The 23,673-nt window shown below is 46.4% G+C and overlaps 1 protein-coding gene across 2 annotated transcripts in view; it reads left to right on the plus strand.

Annotated features, from left to right (window-relative positions):
• The first annotated feature begins 6,213 nt into the window (after positions 1-6,213).
• Positions 6,214-23,673, plus strand: part of ETV6 (ETS variant transcription factor 6) — a 123,030-nt gene continuing 105,570 nt past the window's right edge. The window contains exon 1 of one of the 2 annotated variants that reach the window (XM_063395332.1): positions 6,214-6,625. Coding sequence is in view for 1 of the 2 variants with exons in the window: in XM_063395330.1 (XP_063251400.1) it covers positions 6,593-6,625 (33 nt within the window). In the remaining variant the exon portion in view is untranslated. The remainder of the gene's footprint in view (positions 6,626-23,673) is intronic. The other variant, XM_063395330.1, reaches the window with a different exon arrangement.

The following is a 23,673-nucleotide window of genomic DNA, read 5'->3' on the forward strand; positions in this document are numbered from 1 at the left end:
CCAGCTTCTCCACAGCTCCCTCCTGCTGACCTTGCTCTCTCTGTTCAGCCCAGGCTCAGGGGCTGCTCTCCCTCCTCCCCAGGGCCTCTGGCAGAGCCTGCCCAGCCTTGTCCATCTCCAGCCAAAGGCAGAGGTACTGTGCTTTTACTCCTTGGTCCTTGCAGGCCTGGTGGCCCTTCCACACATTTTCCTGGGGCAAAGATTCTGTAGTGGCAGGGCAAGGAGCAGCACCTGGCCAAGCCTCCTGACTCTTTAGAGGTGAGGAAGAGACTGCCAGCATGAGCTGAAGGGACAGGCTGCATCTGTGCCCTTGAGGGACCAAAAGATTCCAGTTTAAGGTATCCCTGTCAGTCTCCATCTGTTTGCACCATAGTCAGGGGAACTGAGCTGGTTTTGAACACAGGGGCACACATGCACACACATACAGATTATGCATCCCTGTGCCTTTTCACAGTACTAAAGGCAGCTGCTGGCACAGTCAAGGGAGGGTGTGCTGTGACCTGCACAGCACAGCAGTGTGGGATGGGGCACTTTTACATCTTTTACACTCTTAGCCCTGCAAGTTTTGTTTTGTGGCACCACACTGCAGCCAAAACACTAGGAGAGGTAGAAAAGGACTTGGCTGGAGCCGCCTCGTGGTGCCACAGGACTGTTCCACAGTGGCATGAGAGGGGCCTGTGGTCTCCAGCAGTTTGGACTAACCTGATAGTCAGGTTTGGCTTTTGCCAGGTTGGTGTCACTGGAGTCAATGCTCTCAGGAGTTCTGTCAGGGCCACTCACTGCCTCATTTTTATATGCTGCAACTTGAGCATGTGTGCCAGGAGTGGCATTGTCAGCACGTGTCTAAGCAGTGACTTGTGCAATGGATCCACTTCTCAAACATGACCATAAACTCCTCTCTCAGAAAATGCTGTGCTGCTTTGAACAACAGTGTGATTCTCAATTCCCCTTTCCCTTTCTTGAGCACAACAGTCACACTTGGAGCAATAGAAAACTTTTTCTCCTATTTACAGAAGTAATGCACTAGATGATTCAAAATAATAGAGTATGTGACAATGTGTGAGGATGACAGCTTAGACCATCAAGAATGACGTTCAGCGTTATTTTCTTTTACATATATTTGCTGCTGGATGAATAGGTGTCACACCAGGATGTTTGCATTTCTAGTTTGGCTGTTGTGGGTTTCTGAAATGGGAAAGCTATGCGAGTGCCTAAGAAAACTATTCTAGTATCTTTATATCAAAATGCCTGCAGCTGTGGGGAATGCACAAATATTGCTATTTTGACTTCAAATCAAATCAAATCAAAACAAAACAAAACAAACTTTTTATCAAAATCATTATACTAGTGCAAATCCTATTCATAGAGCCAGACTATGGAATCTCAAGTAAGACTAGAATCTTAGATGAACCGATTTGCAAAAATGCAAATAAAATGGATATAGCATTTCTCACTCTAACACTGCAGACTGGATTTCATAACTATTCCTAAAAAGTCAAGGATTTGGGACTTCTTCCACAAGAAACCTGTCTGAATCTTGGAAAAAGGACTTGCCTGATAACATGAAGTGAAAGCTGTCTTACTGCTAATGATGACTGATGCACACTAGGGCCATAAAACACAGTTGGATTTCAGAAACCAATTTGGTAAGAGGGAAAGGAATCACAGTGTTAAATATGCAATGGGAATCACTTCCACAGCACCTCTGTGTACCAGCCCTCATGGATTTCCTTTTAGCCCTCAAGACTAAAAAATCAGTTGCATTCTAACGTGAACATGTCCTTGCATGTTCTGTGAATCCACTGTGCTTTGTTGCTTAAGAGCTTGATTCTGTCCCTCAGTTTGGAAGAGCCATCTCTGTTGAGGCCCAATAATGTCAGCAGACCCACCAAGTCACATTTGAATCTGCTCAAACACTGGAAGACAAAAATAAAACTACTAGTACAAGTGAGGCAAACAAGTGAGCACTAAATGAGTCAGTTAAGTTGTGCTGGGGAAAGATAAAGGGAAGGAAAAGATATCAGAGAAGAAGCAGTAGAATGAGTTAATGATAACTGGGCACTGGGAAGTAATGACTGGTTTGAAAATAAAAAGAGGAAAGGAAAATACTACCATGAACAAAGTCTCCTTAATAAAAGTCAATGATTATTGTGAACATCTGAGGCGTTGCTGTACACTGCTGAAACCAGAAAAACAGTACACAAAAGAAGGAATGAAAACCTTGTCTTTCAGGACAAGGATGTAGGTAGCCAAGTGTCTGACTCCTATGAGAAAAAGGCTTCAACATCCTTCTGGGACATATGAAAAAGCCCCTAACCTAGCTGCTGAACAAGTGCTACTAGGAAGATACTGGGAGTCCTATGACTGTGACAGGCCCAGGTGGCAGAGAATCACTGGAAGCTGCTGGGCAGATGCACTGCTGTGGACAAAAAATTACAAGGCCCAGTGAAAAGGTGGTTTGTCTCCTTTACTTCAGGTTTGCTCTGTTTTCAGGGACAAACTTTAGGCCAGAAAATACAATACGAATACAATCTAGAGCCAGATTTTTCAGACCACTGTGAGAAAAACATAATTTAGTCTGTTGTTTTTCTCATCCTGCTGCTGTCCCCCAACACACCATCCACCTTCCCTTTCTGGGAGAGCCCTAAGCAAGTGAGCTTAGCCTCACTTCATAGGCCATGGTACCTTTTGCCTGTATTAGTGTTGCTGGCATCTATCTGAACAAAAAGTTAGGGGAATTCTGGCTGGAGTGTCGATGACAGGTGGCTCTGCCAGATCATAAATCCTGCTTTTAACTAATGGGTTCTCCCTAGAGATAAGCTAAGCAGTAGCCTCTATGTGAGAGGGAAAGAAACTCACTGGGAGACTGTTGAAGTTTAAATATGAGCTAATGGACTTCCTTTCTGCTCTGTGCAATCTCCACGTGGCACAGATCTAAAGGGGAGCTGACAACTGGAGCAGCTTCCTCCTTACTTTTCCAGAACAACTGTCCTGCAACCATGGACTGCCCTGCACAGATTTGGTACATTTTGGAGATTTGGTAGCATTTTTCTTCTCCTGCCCAGAGCAGCAGACAGGACCCTAAAGTCTGAAGTCTCAAGAGACAGAGCTAATGAGAGGAACTGCAAGAAATCAGGGCAGAACCAGGGCAGAACCAAGCAGAAAAGCTAACACATGACACAGGGTTTGCCCTCCTTGTTCCAAGGGTTCAAAGGTGCTCTCCAGTGACGGTGTGTAGCACCTAGCCAGCGTGGTTGAGGCATGCCTGCTGCTGTTGGCAAGGGCACACCACAGGGTGGGGTGGGGTGTGTTTTGTCCAGCCACATTTCCTTCCCAGATTTCTTACAGCAGCTTCAGTGGGATTGACTTGTGGCTGAAGAGGTGCTGCAATCACGCCTGTGGCCTTCTCTACACATTCATCATTTCTTTCCTTACCTTTTCTAGTTTCCATCCATTGTACCCACGTCTAGTGGAAGATTGGAAAAAACAGAATGAGCTGGAAGAGAATAGCTCTAAAACAGGTTGTGCTCTTGGACAGATACTTTCAACCATCCATACTGGTTGAGAGGTTTGAGGGGATGGATCAAGGCCTGTATTTTTAAGGGCCATAAATCAAAGTGTGAGGAAAAGCGGTGATCTGTGATCCCAGAAGGAACAGATGTTGAAACTCCAGGCAGAAAAATGAAACTTGGGACACACATCTTCACCAGAATGTCTGTGGAGAAAAACAGATTGCAACGGCACTGCAAGAGGGAGCACTGAGGACACAAGGGACCAGATCTGATCAGAACCATGTCAGGTGACAGATTCTGTACAAGCCTTTGAGGCAGCTTAGAGACAAATGAAACTTTGATGGGACACCCTGTGGGTGCCCATGGATTGAGAAAATGATGACCAATTGAATGGGTATCAAAGAAGACCAATGACATAAGTGATAAAGTGGCTGCAGGAACTGATTAATGAGATAGAAAGAAAGGATGGTAATATCTAGGCAAATAAGTGATACCTGTGCATAGAACACAAACAGCCATCGAGGAGAAAAACTGTTCAGGAGAGTACACAACATGGGTGTAACCAGAAGTAATTGGGTGAAACTGAACAAATGAAAATATAGGCCAAATACCTTCCTGACCACGGGACTTTCTGGACTGGGAAACAGACTTGAAAAGAAAGTGGTGCAAGCACCATTACCTGAGGCATTGAAAAGAAAAATCATACAAGTGCTGTAATCCTCTGCCATCAGGGGAGCAGAGTACGTGACCTAACAAATATTTTCCATCTCAAATTTCTATATGAATTTCTATATGAAGAATCTCAAAAACCTCCACCTTGCCATGAGATGGAGAATAATAACCCAGCTCTTGGAAAAAACAGTTGTAATCATGTAAGTAAAAAGGCAAAATGTCATGGTGATGAAACAGAGAGGATAGGAGGGGAGAGAGAGGCAATGCCCTGTGTTTGGCATTCAGTTTTGGACCCCTCACTTTAAAAAGGACATTGAGGCACTGCGGCATGTCCAGAGAAGGGCAACAAAGCTTGTGACGGGTCTAGAGAACGTCTGATGGGGAATGCCTGAGGGAGCTGGGTTTGTTTAGTCTTGAGAAGGCTCTGGGGAGACCTCATTGCTCTCTGCAACTCCTTGACAGGAGGGTGGAGGGGTCCAGTCTCTTCTGCCATGCCTGCAGTGAGAAGAGGAAATGGCCTTAAGCTGAGACACAGCATTTTAAAATTGGATATTAAAAAAAAAAAAAAAAAAAAAAAAAGGCGTAAGGCACTGGAAGAGGCTGCCCATGGAGGTGGTGGAGTTACCATCCCTGGATGTGCTTAAAAGGCATCTGGATTTGACACCAAGTGACACAGTTTAGTGATTTAGGGTGTACACTAGTGCTGGGTTGACAGTGGGCCTGGATGATCTCGAAAGACTCTTCCAACCTTAATGATTCCATGACTCTGAAGAGCAAACACTCTACTTCAGCAGTTCAGCTATGCTGAGGGAAGACAGTAAATATGAATCCTTCTTTGTTGAGTTGGCCCTATATTTAAAAAGAGTCATTGGTTGCTAGGCTGGAAGGGGGTAGTACCTTCCCTCCTTCTCCCTCATTTAGTTTAAGGCCAAAATGAAGCTATGAGAGGCTGCAAAGAGTGGGTCCTGGTTTGCAAGATGGACCAAAGGGTGCCTACAGCAGCCTCCTGGCCGTGCAGGTGAACCAGCTCTGCATTCGGTGCCAGCACACCACGCTTCGGGCAGGCACCATGAAACATGAGCTCAGCCTTGCTTTGAAAGCACCGCGGTTGGATTCCCTCTCGTTTGCCATTTTTGGTAGCAACAAATCACTTACAGGAGCCTACCCTACCCCAGCATCCTTCCAGCAGACTCCAGAGGCGGTTCTGCCTTGCAGTGCCACGGGTACAAAGCAGTGCTCGGCTCCCAGGCACCTTCAGGCCTTGCAATAAAGTGAGTGCATCTAAAAACCAGTCAGGACACCAAAAACCGCCCGCGAAATCACAGAGAGATCTGGGCGAAGAGATGGCCGAGGTGTTTCTTACTCTCCCCCCTGCTCTTTTCACTCCCATCACGAGGGCTGGGGCTGTGCTGTCCTGGAGCCAGACAGACACCGGCGCTGAGCGCATCGCGGATGGGAATCACACACAAGGCAGGGGTTTGTACCCACCCGCTGCGGTTTGTGACACAAACACATCCTGAAACCCCACGATGGAGCTCCCGCTCCGGGCTCCGAACGCGGGGACGCGGCCGGGGCTGCCCGAGCGGCGGCGGAACAAAGCTCGCCGTGCTGCCGGGCCCGCCCGTCCCGCTGCCCGCGCCGGGACCGCCGCTCGGCGCTTAAAGGGCCCGCGCCGCGGCAATCGGCACCGCCTGGGCCGCGGCGACACGGCCCGGCCGCGCCCTTCCAGCCTCCCCGCGGCCCTGGCCGGTCCGCAGCGGCACCCGGGCGCCGGCCGGAGCCAGCCGCGCTCCCGCTCGGCCCGCGGGGCAGCGATGCTGGGCCGGCGGCGGCGCTGCTGCCGGCGCGGCCCCTTTAAGGGGCGGTGCGAGTGCCGGGAACCCACGTCAGTTTCGGCCCCGAAACTCCGGATCAATGAGCGGCGGCGCGGGGCGGGGCGCAGCTCCCGGCCCGGCCCGGCCCCCGCTGCCGCCTTTCGGTTTCTCTCTTTTCCAGGAAGGAAAACACCGGCGGGGACCGGGGCCGCGCCCCCACCCCCCACTTCCCTTCCCGCGCACTCCCGCGCCCCCTCCCTCTTCCCGCGCGCGCACGCCGCCTCTCACGCGGAGCCGCGAGCGCGCGCAGGGCACACGCGCGGCGGGGGGGGGGCGCGGGCGGCCGCGCGCGCCCGCGGGAGCGGCGGCAGCAGCGAGGAGCGGCCCCGGCCCCGCGGCCCCGCGGCCGGACCCCCCCGCGCCACCCCGACCGCGCCGCGCCCGCCCCCGGCCGCCACTTCCCCTTGAGGGGACGGGCCGGGCCGGGCCGCGCCGCCGCGCCGGGAGAGGAGCGGAAAGTGGGGAAAGCCCGAGAACTTCCCGTCTGCCCGCCCGCGCCTGCCCCGCCGGGCTCCGCCGCGTCCCTCCAGAGAGATGTCCGAGGCTCCCGCGCAGTGTTGCATCAAGGTAAAGCCCCGTCCCTCCGTCCGCACGGCCCCTGTCAGCGCGGGTCGCGCCCGCCGGCGCCTCGGGGCGCTGGGCTTCGCCGTGTTTTGCCCTGGGTTGTTTTGGTGGAAATAGCCGGTTTTTCCCTTGCTGGTTTTGGCCCGGGCGGGCGAAGAGCGGGCGCGGGGTCGGTGCTCCCGCTGGCGGGTGCTCCCCGCGCCGCTCCGGCCGCGGGCGGGGCGCGGTGCTGCGGGCTGTCAGCGCCCGCCGCTGCCCGGGGACACGGCGGCGGGCCCGGCGCTGCCGGCGTGCCTCTCCCGGGCACCGAGCTCCAAGGGGGCCCCGGAGCCCGGCCCGGCCTCCCGCGGGGCTGCCTGCCCGCCGTCCCCGCCAGCAACTTCGTAGAAAGTTTCCTGCCGTCGAGGAGATGCAGCCGCTGCTGCTTCCACCAACAGTGGATTATGGGGCTTTTTTTTTTTCCAATTTTAATTTTTCTCCATTATTATTTGTGTTACTACTGTTTATTTTAATGGTTGTAATTCCTGCTATCGCTTGGCAGTGGCGGTAGGAGAGCCGGGGTGCCCGCCCGGCCCCGCTCCAGCATGGGCTGGGGGATGTGTTTCCCTTGCTTTGGCCCGCTGAAGAAGGGCTTACCCCGGGAAGTTTATCGTTTCAAGTGGAGGCGGTATGAAACAGAGACAATGGAAACGAAATTGAGTTTCCTTTTTTGTTCAGCCCCTTCCTATCTAGCAGCCCACTGCTTTCCTCTCTCCTTCCCTCACTCCTCGGCTTTGCATTTTATTTAGGAGTCGCTTTGTGTTGTTGCAAGGCAGGAATCTCCCTTCTGTTCGTGACTAACTGTGCCCCAGTAAGAGATCTTTAGTGGCTGTCCCTCCCTGCCTGGAAGAAAGAGGTGACTTCCAGACTCCTCTCTAAGGGGAAGAGCCTGGAATAAACACTTATTCAGCGTGATGCTCTTTTGTTTGCTTGTCCCGTGTGTGTACGGGGGAGTCTTGCGATCTGTGTGGTGGGAACACAATTTGAAAACTTCTGGGTGTATTTTCTCTTGCTGAGTTAAATGCAATTAGGCCTGTGTCCCGTGAAGTCTCGTGGCTTAGAGTCTAGTTTGGCTTTTCCTAACACAGACAGGCAAACTGGATAACGGGGTATTGTATGCCTGTTACTGTATGGTGAAATGCTAATGCAGGCAAAATGTGTTCTATTAACTCATTGGGTCCCTAAAGATATATAAAGTGAGATATAGCTGCTGTTTTTTCCTGGTAAACCCTGTAGAAAGGTAGGATGTGTTCTCTGGACCAAAGACTGCAAATGAATGTCAGAAAAAGTGGCATCATGAGCTGTATTTCCTTGTTTTCGACATGTGTCATCTTGGAAACAGGAGGCTTACTTCTGCTCTTACTGACATCAACAACCATTCTGTTAATTTCAGGAACTGTAAAACTGGCCCTTCCCAGCATCTCAAAGGTATTTTATGGAATTATGCTGTAAGTAATCAGCTTCCTAGCTGGAGAGATACAAACTTCTCTTTCAGTCTCGAAGTGAATAAACGCCACATTTTCAGTACATTTCAACAGTTACTGGAAAACTGATTTTTTGTTTGTTTGTTTTGGTTTTTTAAGTGACCAATTCTAAACATTATGATCTGAACCTTTTTTTAATGTACTGTTCGTTTACATGTAGAAACTGCTGTCACTGGCTGCTCTGTTACTGGCTATTTTATTAGTTTCAAATTTTAAAAGTAAAACTTTTCAGACAGAAGTGTGAACTTCAAATGAAAGCATTTCTTCACCAGTCTAACCGTTCTGGGTAGTTTCCCTTCAGCTTTTCTAACTATCATTGATTGGTTTTTGGACGCTTTTTTTAACCAAGTGATAAAGGTGATTACATTCAGCAGCTGGATTTAAAAGGAGCTGTTTAAATGGTAGTTGATTACTTGAGTGCAGCTGATCGTTTCTTCAGTATTCGTGGTGGAATGTGATACTGAGGCAAAGGAAAACGCTACACAGAGAACCCCAACTTCTCTGCCTTGTTCTAAAAAGTAGGCGAGTGTTGTGCTGCTTGGGTGTCCCAAAGTTTCACTCGGAGTCCGTGAAGGGGAAGCAGTGGTGCTGGTGGGTGCCTTTTCTTGTTCTTTGGTTGGCTTGTTGTTGGTGTTCTTTCTTCCCTTTCCTCCTCCGATTTGGGCCAAGGGTGCAGGCAGTAAATGCCACAGCACCTGGAGTGATGAACATGGAAAGTTTCAGCAGAGAGGGTGAAGGCTGGTGCTTTGTTTATGCCCGAGCTGCTTAGTGCAGGGTCTTCCTATTTCATCGTGTTAGAGAAGTGCTCTAATCAGATTTGGAAAAACTTTGAGGAGGAGCAGTTTTGGTCTATATTTTATTACTGGAAATCAGTATAAGCTTGAAGAAGTATCTTGTTTTGTGTTAGGTAGTTATCAGTATGTGTGTGTGTGTGATATGTGCGTGTTTTGCTGGCTGTGTGCTGGCTGACTCCTCTGAGAGATGAAAAATACCCTGCTGGTATCCAGACCTTGCCAGCACTTGGGTGTGTGCTTGCCTGGCTCGTGGCAAGCAGACCCACTGTGCAGTTGTGGCAGGGAGGTTAAGTGTGTTTAGGGTCTAAAGCTGCATCCTGGGGTTTAGAAAAACAAAACCTCGGGGGTGACAGATGAGCATGAAGGTTGGGCCCTCAGTGTTTGCTACAGCTTAGGGCATCAGCATACTCTCTGCATGGACTGGGAGGCTTTGGGGTTGTGGTGAACTCCAGTTTGAGAGGGCTTGAGGACTCCAAGGTCAGCTGGGAAGGGGCATCTGGTGTGGTTGTCGTAGTAAGACTCTTTTTTCATAGATGGAATATCTGTGTTGGTGTAAACCTGTTCCTCTGATCCTGAGCCACAGTAGTTAGCTGATTGTATTATTGTGAATACTGCCACGACGTTGGCACTCATTACAGTATTGGTAAGTGATCCTTAGGGCCTCACCTCTCCTCCCACAGATGGGAGAATTGAAGCACCAGGGGAGTGTAAACATCTTGGCAAAGACTATACGGGAGCAGAAGCTCAAAGGGAGACAGGACTAGCAGTTTATACACAGATGATGATTTTTGTGATTGATTAAGGTCTATGTGGTGATAAGTTCTGTTTAAAACCTTGCCTGAAGCTTTCTGATTGTCAGCATCTTTTAAATTTTTTTTTCCTGAAATGAATATACCTTGAGAATATCACTGTGGCGTTATACAGAGATTCAAAACACAGCAGGCAAGTGGAAGGCTCCCGAAGGGCACAGTTTAATTTGTCTTATAAATATGACGCTTTCAGTTGTTTAGTCTGACTTACCATGCGACCATACAGTTGTGCTGGCACAAGTGTGGAGTTGTGTGGGAACTAAAACTTGGGGCTATGGGGGCAGATCAGTTGTTTCAGGTCTTGCAGACCAGGACTTCTCTGAGCCCTTGTGTGCACCTGGCTGATGCTTGAGCTGAGAGTGCTTTCTGTGGGCAGCACTGAAGGCACAGAGCTTTTTGCAGATTTTATGTAGGTGCACTGAGCTCAACACGAGGCGCTCTCTCGTGCTGAGCTCAGTGGGGTTGCTGCAGAAGTCCTTCAGCACAGGATCCTGTAGCTAAAGGATTTCACAGAGTCGATTTTAGATTGGAGGATGTACTTTATAAAAGTTTAAAAAGTGGCAGAGGAAAGAAAAAGCTGAAGGGCAAGGAATCAATGTAGTGTTTGAATTTTCAATCTTAACTGGCTTCCCCTGACTGACTTAATTTTTGGATGGTGAGTTATGTCTCCTGATACCTCATTCATGCTGTTTCTGCAGAGAGCCCTCTCTTTGAAGGCTTCCCATGCTGTGCAGCACCACATGGCCAGAATCCTGTTGCCCTCAGCCAAGGCTGAGTATCTGTTAGTGCAGAGCATGCTCCTTAATGTTTACTTATGTACTAGGAGGAGGATCCTACTTTTGTTAGTGTCAATGACAAAGCTGTCATTAAATCCAGTGGTGTAGGCTTGAATGGTAGAAGACCAGTGTTTGGAAGTACGTACTATTTAACACCTGATTAATCACTTAACTCCTTGGCACCAAGTAAATTGAATCCCTCTGAAGCAAAATTTTACTAGCACTGCCCCAATTAAACACTGGTCATTAGCATTCACTGTGTCATTACAGGTGAAGTCAGTTTCCTGGGAGGCAACCCATTAAAACAGCATCTTGAATCTGAAATGCCCCAGTGAAATAGAGTATACTTTAATGATAATTTATATGCATATTGCTGCATGCATCCCAAAGTGACTTTTGGAGGGAGGTGACTAAACGGTGCTCTGCTGATAGAAATGATGATAAGAGGGAGATGAAGTCTTGTACAGTGACACAGAAGCAATCTTTCTGCATTTTAGAAAAGTTATCTGGGTCCTTGAGTGCTTGTGTTCTGAATTCTTCTGCCTGAAGCTCTTCTAATAACCTGCTTACTGCAGGAAAGGGAGAGAGCTAAGGTACTTGGTGTTTTGGGCCAGTAACATAGTTTTGACCTATGGTCCAAAAATTGGCTAATTTGTTTTTGGGGTATTTTTTGCATATGTTTGTTCTGAAATACTTTGTAGTTCATTACCTTCAGCTGAGCATCCCCAGAGTACCAACAACTCAATAGCCAGTGCTTCTGAAAATGATTGCCTTGGCCTTTGCTTTCCCTGTGAAACAAGCATAACATAATAATAAATGTACTTATGCAGGACAGTAGCAGGGCTAAGCACTTGTAATGCAGCATGGAAACAAACTGTGTTTATTATAGAAATCAGGGACAATGATCTGATTTGTACCTGGCTTTTTAGTTCACACAGGGTTTTGGGGGCAGGGTGTGGTGGTGGTTGTTGGCCTTTTTGGTGTGGGCCACCTACCTCTGCTGAGCAGTCAGAGCAAGGCCTTGCAGCTGCAGTGTGTCCCGGTGTCAGCATCAGCCACACGTGGGCAGGGTGGTGTTTCCGTGCCCACAGCCTACATGGAAGGCGGCTTTGGGAGAGGCTGGCACGTGTTGCTGCCACAATCCTGTTCCTGGCCCAGGGCAGGAGCACCTGGGAGGGATGGCAGCCAGATGTGGCTGCCAGAGCTGTCCCCACACCTTCCCTGACCACCACCCTTCCCAGCACTGCCTGAAGCTGGAGGCAGAGCAGGCTGCATTGTTCCAGGTGTTACTCTTGCCCTGGCAGGGGAGGACTCCCTGGTTAGGACAGGGGATGATGATGAACTGCTAGCCTTGCCACAACAATTCATCTTTAAGTTGCAGTGTGTCCCTGTGCCTCCCAAGGGAAGGAGGCTGCCTGGAGCAGCCCACGGGTGGGTTGTTCCTCTGGGCAATCCTGAAGCAGCCAAACCAAACCCAGGTGTGTGCTCAGCTTCAGCCTGGGCAAAGAGACCAGACAGGCCACCAAAGCTTCCATGCTTTTAACGCTGGAGTTGTGGCTATTGATTCCTGCTGTGGGGGTTATTTTTAGGTCTACAACCCGGGCCAAGTTTATACCATACTAGTTCTGATGTTGCTGAGTTATCTTCAGGCAGTGTTTTGTTGAAGCACAGAGAACTACACTTCTCATCTCCTTTGGTAACATGTGGGACTCAAGCCTAGATTATAGTGACTGCTTTTGTTTTCTTCTATATTTTTTTTTCTTTTCAAAAATGCCACTGCTAGCAGGAAAATAAATGCAGAAAACTCCAGCCAAAGTTAAACTTGTTTATGGAATATCCTGGAGCACTGGATAAATCCTGGAGTAAATAAAGGATTTTGAAAAGGGTTAAGCTTTTCACTGATAGATGGTATCACCTGCTGTAATGCTACGGCAGTCCAAAGTGAACTGGGTGTAGCAATTAAGGAAAGCTAGAAATGATCTTCATCTAAATGAATTTCCAATGGTTATTCCTTGTTAAGCCACATGCAGTGTCTTTGCTTCTGTGTTGTTCTTTTACAGTTTGCAAAGACTGTCTTTGTTAAGACAGTCTGGAGAGAAAAAGGCTCTGAAGGAGGTTCTCAAGGCAGTGTGTGTTGGTGTTGTGTGGAATGTGTGCTCATGTAGGACAGAAGGCAGTAGTGACCATCCTGTCCAGGGAGGTACAGGGAAACAGAGGAGACAGCCTCTATTTCTTAAGCAAAAAGGATCCATTTATTTCCCCCAGGACCTGGGAGGGAGAGGAAAGCAAAGACAAGAGAGAGGAGGAGCCCGGCCATGGGGATTTATCAGGTGTTGTAGGGGCAGAGTTTTAGGGTCTGGGTCAGAGGAGGAGTTAACACAAGGAGAGTAAGATCAAATTCTCATAAGCTTGAAACAGGAGCACTCACATGCTCACAGAAATATATAGTATTGTAAATAATTTAAAAGATGTGTATATTGCCAAGAGTAGTGTTAATGCAACTCCACAAAAGTACTTTAATGTAACAGCTGGATTTTGCATATTTAACTATGAACAGCTGCCCAATATTAAATCCAGAGTTTGGATGTTTATTTCTAAAGTAAAATGAAATATGATTATGAATAGGAACAGTGAATGAGTTCTTGTTTTGTGGGGTTTTTTGTTGTTTGTGTGTTTGCTTTTGTTGCAGATTCTGTTTTGGGCTTTTTCTAGCTAGCTCAAGTAGGGTATGATCAAGAAGTTGTAAATTACTTGTTTTGGGAGTTTATTCTGGGGAAAACCAACTGGCAACCACTAAGGACTATCCTTAAAACTGATGAAATGAAGCAGAGAGTGAGAATCTCTACATGGTTCAAATTTCAACTGAATATAGCAGAAGTGATTTTTTTCATTATGTCTTCAGTGGGATCCTCCAAAACATCTATTAACAGAAACTAGGAATGTTTTCTACATGGTCTGGGATTCTGTGGAAATCTATGAGCTTGTAGCTCTACTAAGTAAATGCTTAATAATAGTGCCAGAGGTAGCTGTACTAAAATTCAGAGATGGATTTATCTAGATAGTAGGGCCACAACAAGGCATTCTGTAGCTGCAAATCACATACTGTGTTTGTCTTCCTCCTTTTTTTCTTAAAAGGGATTTCACATAAAGGTAGTTTCCATCTTTGATGGAGCCCCATGAAGCTTTGCTGATGCTCTTGGAGGTCAAAAGCAGTAATCCCAGCATTTCCAGCAATCCCGGGGAGCCTTTCCTGACTTTCTGTAAGGTCTATATTGTGATTTTCCATGTCCATGACAGAACTAATCCTTTTTTTCTCCTGGTGGATTAGGATTGGAGACAGTTGTTTTACCATGTTCTCTCTTGAATGGCTTGTTCTCATCTTACCTGCCTTGTGCTTCAAAACTCAGGCAAAGCCAAGCATTTTCTGACCTGGCCAAAGCTGAGCTTTGAGCTGGTAGGGTGTGAGGAACTTCAGATTCTGGGTTGAGGCTTTTGGTTTCGCTTGTCACTGGAGACCACTGGAAAAAACATTCCTCAGTAGATGGATCCTCCCTGCCACATCTGTGAGAAGCTGCTTGGGTGTTTCCAGTGTGCACCACTTTAAGCTGCAACTTAAAGCCTGCAGAGCAAAGGAGGTAGTGCTGATGGACCATTGTCACCTGTGCCACTGTCCTTCTGCTGTAATGGTCCCAGCAGTGTGGAAACAGCTCCCTGCAGTGGAGAGCACCACTGCTGGGTTGGGCAGCCTGCTGGAGACACATGTTGGTGTTGGATGTCCAACTGGTGTGGGTGCCCGTGCCGTGCTGGGTGCACACCTCAGTGGCAGACCCCCCCTCTCCCTGGAGGCGAGGAAATGAAGGGCTGGACTGCTTTCACAGAGGAGTGAGGATGCACTCAGTGCTGCCAGGGCTTCCAGGAAGGGCACCGAGGTGCAGGAACAGGAGTGTGGATGGGTATACATTCATTTCTCAGTTGGCAGACTGAGTGGCTGTGTCACTGTCTGATGGCTTGAGCAAATGTTCTCTCTGGAAGAGGAGTCGGGAGCAGCTTCCAGGAGAAGGTTATGGGATATAAAATGTTTCATGGCTTGTGGCTTGAGATAGTATCACCCTCTGCACAGTAAACACTGGGCTCCAATACACTGGAGATCATGTCCTAGCAAACTACCTCACAGCAGCTGAGTCATCAGACCCATCCATGACTGACCATGTGCTGGCTTGTATTACCTCCCAATGGGGACAAATTACAACCTCAAAGTACGAAGAGAGTGAATTAATAGTGTATGCAGAGCTAATTAGCACAGCCAAGTGAACCATGTTGACAGGCAGTGGCTGCAGGCTTGGAGAAGTGGGCAGAAAGTGCAGGGGTAGGGTTTTTTTTCTTGGTAGCTCTGAGTGGGGCACTTTCAAAACTTTTCTGCTTAACAGAAACAGTGAGGTCTCTTTGAGATGTTCAGTACTGTTTGCTGATAGACCTCCCAGCACTGGTCTGGCACCTGGGATCATATTTTAGGAAATGGTTTGGTTAGTGAATGAAAGAGAAAGCTGAGCTCAGTTTTCGATTTGGGGTGAAATAGGCAAATAAAACCATAGTGGGAAAGCAAAAGGGAGTAAAATAGAAATTATCTGTATATTGCAGTTTAAATCTGTGCTGTTTATAAGTTCTGATTACAGCACGCCTTTCTGACTACTGAAAAAGATACAAAAATGTGCAGTGGAGTTGCCTGGGGAAGCTTCTATAGGAAGACAGGCTGCAGTGCCTAGGACTTTTTGGCTTGGAAAGGAGACTGCTGAGGAGATATAACAAAACTGTCAAATTGCACAGCAGTTTAGTGTAGTAAGTGTAGTAAGGAGAGCAACTCCTGATAGTTCAAAGCTAGAGTAGACAATGACATTACTAGCCAGGAAGATTAAAAAAAGTATTTCTTCCATCTGTGGAGTTACGGAGCTCGCTGCTGCAGGATGGTGTGGATGCTAAAAGTCCAGATGGATTCAAAAAAAGAGGGTAGATGAATATAAAGAGGATATTAAGACTAACAACCTGTGTGTGGGGGAACCTCCCTATATTTGCCCTGGGGAAAATTAATTTTTTCTGTGTGCTAAGCCTTTCCCAAAACAGAGACTTCTTTTAGGGATAAGATCACAGGCTTGCTCTGATGATATGTAGGCATTCAGAGTCCTCCATATAAAATTCTTTACTGTGAAAGGATGGTCCTAAGTGCTCTTCCCCTTTGGATTCTTTTCTAAGTCATAGCCCAGCAGTCTGGATTTCAAGAAGACTAGTTAATTGTTAGTGAGAAGAGAGCTAAGGAAGAGTTGATGTCTGTGACTCAGAGGCTTGTGAAGTCAAGGTTGCTTGGACTAGCAAGAAGTTGGCTTTGCTTCTGTATTTACCCAGATTCTAATGACAGAAGGAAAAACTTTCGAGGAATACACGAAAGTGGAATCACAGGTCAGGATTTGAAAAAGTTTTCTGGTTTTGGGGAAGAGATAATTGATTGCTTCTAAGAGCCAAATGTGAGTTACCCATGCTTTTCCAGAGGTCTCCCAATTCCCATTATCACCCATGTGAAATGTGTTCCTGATGTATTAACTCCTTTTCACGTGTGTGACAAATGGGGTCCCAACTGGAGCTTGTAGCAGGGGGCATCAGAGTTGCTGCTGTCACTGCCTGGCCAAATGTTTCAAACATTCACTCAGCTGTGTCACTTGCTAAGGAATGCTGTCATTTGTACAGACCTTGCATCATGTTCTGACTGTGATTTTTTTTTTTAATGGCAAACAGAAGAATGGCAATACAAAATCAATTCTGGTATTATTTTGCATGTGTAGTTTTTAGGTATTTTCTTGAAGAGAGAGTGATTCACAGTGTTGGATGGCCATTAAAATGTATTGATGTGCAGCTAAAAATGGCTTTTAACCTAAATTTAGTTTTCCTCTCTGCTAATCTATACAATGTCCATAAATATCTATTTAAGTAATTGGATAGTCTCATAAAGATTTAGTTAGGTTTTTATTTTGGCAAATAACAAATTACTGTATTTGCTGGATGTTTGATTTTTTTTGTAATAATTTTACATGTTGTGATGATCGGCTTTGCAGTGAAATGTAATTGCAAGTGCAGTGTACAGCATCAAAGCCTGAGCATGAAAAGTAATTCTTAAGAAGAAAGAAAGGTTTAAAATTGTACATGGAATGGACGTATCTGGTACATTTTGAGGTAATATTACTTAATAAATAACAAGCTTTTTTCTTAAGCATGTGAATCTTCTTTTTTTGTAATTATACTGATTGTTTTTTGCCATGTTTAATTTAGTATTAGTAGATTTTGTACCCTCACTTTGAATTTTTGTTGACTGGAGGAGGGAAACAAGCTTTTTGTTTCTGCAGCCCTAAAGCATTTCCCAGCTTTGGGTGACCTGATCATTGTAATGAATTAATTGAACTGAAATAAGAAAATCTTCTCTCCATATTTGTTACCAGAAGCTGGCTTGGCTCTTCAACAGGTTCAGGCTCTAGGTGTAGAATACTGTGTCCCACTCATTTGAATGTGCTTTGGCACTAAATATTGTGCTGGAGATTTATCTTTAAAATTATTTTCCACTATTGTAGTTATAGCTGGATGTCAATACACTCTCGTTTCATGTTTCTTAGTTTGTATTAAATGAGAAAAAAACCCCAACCCCCTTAAAATTTCAGTTTTTAAAAGAAGTGGCCTAGAAAAATTGTACATGTTGAGACATAATGCCTTGGATGCAGTGCTAGTCAGAATTTCTTTCTCTCCTCTGCACATTAGTCTCTATACTGTGTTTTCATTTAATGCTTTAGTGGTGAGATCCATATTCTTCAGCCACAGAGTGCTGCAGCAATGGAAAATCAGCTGATGTGAGAGGGATTCCTCCAGTTTGGCACCAAGATTTGGCTTTGCAAGCCTGAAGGGGAGCCATCGTAGCTGCAGAACAGGCTGTTGGTTCCAAATGAACCCAAACCCCTTATGGCAGTGGTATTGTGGGAAAGAAAAGGCTCAGCAGAAGCAGTTTTTAGCTCCTGTCCTGTAGTCCAGGTGTGTGTGCTTTCTAAGATGCCCAGAAGTCCCCGTCAGCTCCATGTGAGGGTGTGTTGTCACTGCCAGCTCCCCGTGAGGGAGGGAACCAGGATTGTCCTGCTTCACGGACAGGGAGCACTGGAGTGGCCTCGTGGAGTCTCTTGGTGCCTGTGGGCTGCAGCACAATAACCCTGTGCTTGCCCAAGGGGTGTCCTCAGGCTCTTTGCCTGCAGCCTGCCTGGGTCCCCTCTCTCTGCTGCCTTGGCAGGGGATGCTGTGCTCATCTCGTCACTCATGCCTGCTCTTCCTGCTTGGGGTGAGAACCTCATGGCCTTGCTGCATGGCCCTAGGAGGTGAAGGCTGATGTCACCATCGCTTCAGCAAGTCAAGTTATAAGGAGAACATAAGGACTGATGAAAGAGAGGTCTGTTTTCCTTCAGTCTAGACTGAGGTTTCATAATTCCCTGTCTGTTTCCCATCACTGGTCCACAAAGCACTGTCTTGGTTTGGAAAGTCAGGTATCTGCCAGGGGAAGCTGGAGCTTCCCTTGGAATGGAGAATGTAGACCCCCCTCTCTCTCTATTATAATTTTGCAATTAAGGCGGCTTTCAGGCAAAGATGTGGGAATAGGAATAACAGTTCTTTACTAGGAATATTAGAAATACAAATGCAGTAGTACAAAAAAAAAACCCAAGCAAACAACAACAAAAAAATCCTAGAAACACTGACAGAGTCAGAGATACAACCTGACACCCTGTTGGTTAGGGTGTTGGGAGAAGTCCACATAAGTCTCCCTGGAGTGACAGTTGTGGTTCTGTTGGAGTAGAGATGATCCTGTAGAAGGGTCCAGTGGGGGTGAGATGGGTACAGTTTTCCTTGGGGAATCCAGTGGAGAACAGGCTGTCCTGCTGTTCTGAATATCAGATTTTCTCCGGGTAGGAATGCTTGGCTCCTCCCACTGGGTGGAGCAGCTCACAGTGGGATGAAGTAATATTATCACTAGTGAGCCTTAATGGCCCATTAACAGCAGCTATCCCCCTGGAGGGAGAATGGGGCCTGGAAGAGATAAGGAACACTGCCCCACCTGGTTTTAATGGCTGGCCCATTAACAGAAAGACACCCACCCCATCCCCTCTGGAGCTATGAGATAAAGAAGAAAACACCTCTTCAACCATTTCAGCAGATGTGAATAGAATACATCTTGCATTACAACCCAAGACAAGCACCTTGTCACATAAGAAATACTTGTTCAGCTCCGTAGGCCTCAGCCTCCTTTTTATTAAAGAGGAAAAGCCTTTCCCCAAGTAACATCTGAGATTTTGTCATTTTCTTAGCCTCAGTTAGAGCCTGGGTCATAGGTAGACCCAGGTTGTTGGCAGCTGGTTGGCACAGCCATGAGGAATATGTGAAAGCCGTGCATTGCAGATATGGAGGTAGCCCCTTCCAAGATTTGCCTACAAAGGACACTGAATGCTGGCCTGGAGTGAGGTTTAAAGCATGTTTAAATTTAAGCATTACAGTGAGCCTATACGTATTTAAATTTCCATCTTCTAAAGAGGAGAAAACCAGCAAACCCCAAAATAAATTAAGGGATTTAATTAGTAGAGTTGGCTAGGATGATAGCTTCTGAGGAAAGTACTATTTTGGGGTTGCTTTCTATATAACACCTGAGAAAGAGCGCCACTTTTGACTGACTGGTCCTCAAAATACTTTTCATCAAAATACTTGCTCAAAAAAAAAAAAAAAAAGTGGTTTAGTTGGTATCTGTGGTACTGGAAATAAATATATATACTTGAAAACCAGACATTTTTTTGTTCAGAATTTGTCCCCGTGGATTTTCTGAGAAAACTTTCATAGTTTTCCAAGTTCCAACGCACTGCTCACCTGCACATTTTGTAGCCACTTATTGGTGGTGATGAGAGCCCAGGTGGGCAGCCCTGCACTTCAGGGCTGGAGCTTCTGTCGTGATTTCCAGCAAAGATCCCAGGCTTTGCTGCTTTCAGCCCACCCACCCTCACAACCAGACACACAGAAATTTAAAGATATTCTTTGGCACTGCTGCAGCGTAAAACATGAGGAGGCTCCCCACACATGTGTAGATAGGGAGCTGTTTGAACCAAAGAAAGATCTGATACCTATTCCTGTACACCTACTCTAAGCTGTGGGATTTGGAGGTAGTTGTAGGAAGGAAAACAAGAACCAAAGAAGTAGGGTGGCCTTGAAAGTGAAGAAATTAGGAAGTGAGGATGAAGAGTTTGCTGTGATGAGCAGCAAGGCCCCTTGCAGACTTCTGCGGAAATCATAAAAATTTGCTTTAGTCATGAGAGGCAAAGGCAGGGAGAAGCTGAATTGGAAAGGGTTATTTCTCATTGTAGGGGAGGATCAGATGGAAGCACCTGGCAGTTTTGGAGAGTGGGAAGTCTGTTTTCATACAACAGGCAGTGAGGTTCCCAAACTTGCTGCCAGCAGGTGTAATGTTGGGCTGAGCAGGCACGTGTTTTCAGAAGACAGCTCATACCACACGGATCTATCCAGGACCGTTCAGTGCAAGGAGAACAGCTGTGGTCCTTGGCTCAGAAAGCCCCTAACCTGTGGATTTCTGTGGGTGTGTGCAAGGGATAGTTTATTCCTCGTGCTCTTACCCTGAGCATTTCCTGTTGGGTGTTGCTGGAAATGTGGTATTAGCTTAGACAGACCTTTGAGCTGACCAGGACTACTGTGTTTTTCCATTTTAATTTAGGACTTTCATATTTGGTGCTTGACTCTGTACAGATGCCTCTGACAAGTGGAAAAATAACAGGAAAACCTCTCATGTGAATCAGACCTTCTGCTCTGTTTCTTGATCTTGTTGTGATATTTCTTTAACAGAGGTAACCTGACCATCTGAAATTGATGAGAGGAATGTTCTTCAGACTATGAAATGAATTTTGTTTGGGAAAATTCCTGGGGATTTTCCTATCCTTGACTCTCCTCTTGGGCTGTGATGCTATTTATTGGCATAAAGTGCCTTGACCTATTTTATTTCTCGAGGTTTTTCCCAAGATTTGGCTGACAGAGGGTGGAAAAAATAATCAGATTATTAGATAATTCAAATGCTGTGTGCTGTGTCAGGCACACCTCTTCTGATATCTGATAAGTGAACACGGTTCCTTGCAAGGAACCTTCTTTAGATGGCACAAACGTGTAACCACATGACAGTGGCTGATGAACTGGTGTTATACAATACAAGGACAATTCCAGCACTATCATTAATTTATTTCATTGACATGCCTGAAACCTGCCTGGAGTGACTATCTTGATTTGATAGTTCAGTCTTTTTGCCTTTCAATCCCTGACTCTTCTTTTCAAGTTCCTAATAGCTGGGAAAATTGAGAAGGAAGTGTTGTTTACTGAGTGTATGGGCTTCATTTTTCTACACATAACCATTGAGAAATGAGCAAGCCAGCAGACAGGACCTTCTCGTGGGACTGTGTGTACACCAAATGCTTTCCTTCAGTGCAGGTTGAGCTGTTTCTCAAACAGTGCTGGTCCTGTGCTAGTGCAGTTAGTGGCCAATTAGAACTAGAGAAGGGAGCTGGCTAAAAAGGAAAAGCTCAACCTGCAGATGCTTGTGTGTCCTTAAGAAAGACCCCCGTGTGGAATGGTGTCCTACAGCAGGCAGACATACCCACTGGAACAGCCTGCTTTCACATGGTGCACTGTTGCCTGGCTTTAGGTAGGACTCAGTTGTGATGCCTGTGACCTCTAATCCTCCTGAGGTCCTGTCCTACTGCAGCAGCCTCGAGGGTACCTCTGGGGACCCTCCTTTGCTGTTCGCAGGTGCTGTCTACAGAGCCTCAACGTCTACAGACATTACACCTGGCACCAACACATTAAAACAGAAGCAGAAAGTCCCAAAGGATGCTGATACCTGAAGAAATTCTGTTTTCCCAGTGTTTAAGACAAGAAAGTTAATTTTATTATTCCATACAAAAATGAATGGAAGTATGTCTGTGTACCACATGCAAAGTCTGGACATGCATTTTCCTAACCCACTGTGCAAGCACAACGCTGACATGATCCTGTGACCAAAGCCTGCATTATTTGCCAGGTTTCACAGATAAATCTTTTATTTCTAACTCACTGATGTCCTAGCTGTTTGCACCCAACTACTTAGCTCCTGAATTTCCCACTCGGGCTTCAGGCATTGGTGTGGTTCATGGTGCTGCAGAATGGGGGCTGGAATGCCATCAGTGGACAGATGAGCAGTCAATGGTGCACCCTCTAATGTAGTACTCACTTTAGGCTGGTGCAGCAAGGCTAAATTTTACCATACCTGCCTTTTCTAGTGCTCAGCCCACCTCTTCCTCACCATTCCAAATGGATAGCCCTGCACAGTCATGCTGAGTTTTCCTTCATGTCCGTACCTCCAGCTTTACCTCACCCTTAAAAGTCCTTGAAAGTGGTGGTGGTGGGGATACTGGGAAAACACCACCCTAGGAGACTGTGAAGTGTTGGTTCTTCAAGTCACTTGAAATGGGAGCTAAATGATAAGCCTTGTTTTAGAAAGCAGAAATATTCTAGCTGATCTTGTCCTTCCAGTAAAAAAAAAAAAAAAAAAAAAAAAAAAGGTGAGGATTTGATAATTTATATGGCAATACAGTTGTAAACTTGGAGTGATTTAGACTGCTGATGGGAAGTACTATAACTTTGGTTTTTTAACTGTGTGTGAGATGAAAGGATACTCTTAGCCTGTCTGATTTCCCATTGCTGGTGGGTTGGTCAGCATCTGCCTAAAAGGAAAAGGCAGTGTGCAGATACCAGTGTGCAAACGTAAAAGGAAAAGGCAGTGTGCAGATACCAGTGTGCACACCTAGCAGGCTCATGTGGCCAGGTCCATTGCATGCCTTCCCTCCATTTCTCAGTCTCAGGTCTCACTGGTGTTCACTGTTAATTATTCTGGCTGTGGGCTTGTTAAGAAACTCTGAAATCCAAGTATTTTTCCAGGCACAAGTCATTTGTGCTGGGATTTTATTTAACTAGTGACTGGCCTCCTCTTGTTTTGCCTCGTACTCATAAGAGGTGAGGACCTTTGACCATGATGTAAAGAAGAGTCCTGCTCAAAATATGGTGAGGCATGTGAAAATTGTGACTTCAGCAGGGGTTCTGGGTCTTTGTTCTAGGTTGACTCTGCCAATTCCTGAATTATGGTTCTCTTGCTGAGACACCATCTCTGCTTTAAAGAAAAAAATACACTGGGCATCTGTAGCAGCGTGGTTTGCTGTTGTGGTGTGAAGGGTAGGGCTGTTGCCAGAAGGTCTGAATGAGCCTTGTGGTATCAGTGTGAGGCCCTGCCACTGTCACCTGCAGCCTCCCAATCATATTGTGGCTTGCTCTGTGTTTGAGCACACCATGGCTGAGCTGTTTAGGTTTAATTGCTTTAATAAAAAGAGGCACTCGCACATATTGAGAACACCGAAAGCCAAACCTCTGCTTTCATTGCAAATTTGTCTTTTCTGTACCACAGGTGCTGACAGACAGTCTGGGCCTGTTTAGCCATGCAGCAAAGCGTGAAGCCTCTCTGGGTCAGGGAAGGAAGCTTGTCCCACGTGCCTAATCTGGAGGGCATTTCAGAGTTTCAATTATCTCTTAAAATTATGTCCTCAAAACATGGTAATGATATGTTCAGTCCTTGAACCATGCTTACCACGGCTTTCCTGGGAACTTGGTGTATATGCCCAGTTTGGTGTGCAAGCTATCTGTGCCATCCTTTCAGTGGAAATCTAGGCCAGCTCACAGATCTTGTTTTACATTTCTTGTATCTTCTGTGCTGGCCTTGCTAACATGGTTATAAAATATACCAGCCTGGCACATCTGCTCTTTATCCTGGGCAGGAGGGCAGGGTCAGGTTAAGGTTACTCTGGAAGTACAGGCAGTCTCAGTCTAGCCCCTGCTCTGTCACTGTATTGTCTGTGACCCTGAAGTTGTTTAATGAGATTGCCACTTCATAAAGTGTTAACACCTAGCAGAATGAAGTCAGATGAGTAGTGGAAACTGCTTGTGCTTCTGTTATACAGATAATTAATAAGATCTTGCCTTAATCCCTCGCTGGATGGTTAATGCTGC

The sequence above is a fragment of the Prinia subflava genome, chromosome 4, assembly GCF_021018805.1.
Source record: "Prinia subflava isolate CZ2003 ecotype Zambia chromosome 4, Cam_Psub_1.2, whole genome shotgun sequence".
In the NCBI taxonomy this organism is placed as follows: domain Eukaryota; kingdom Metazoa; phylum Chordata; class Aves; order Passeriformes; family Cisticolidae; genus Prinia; species Prinia subflava.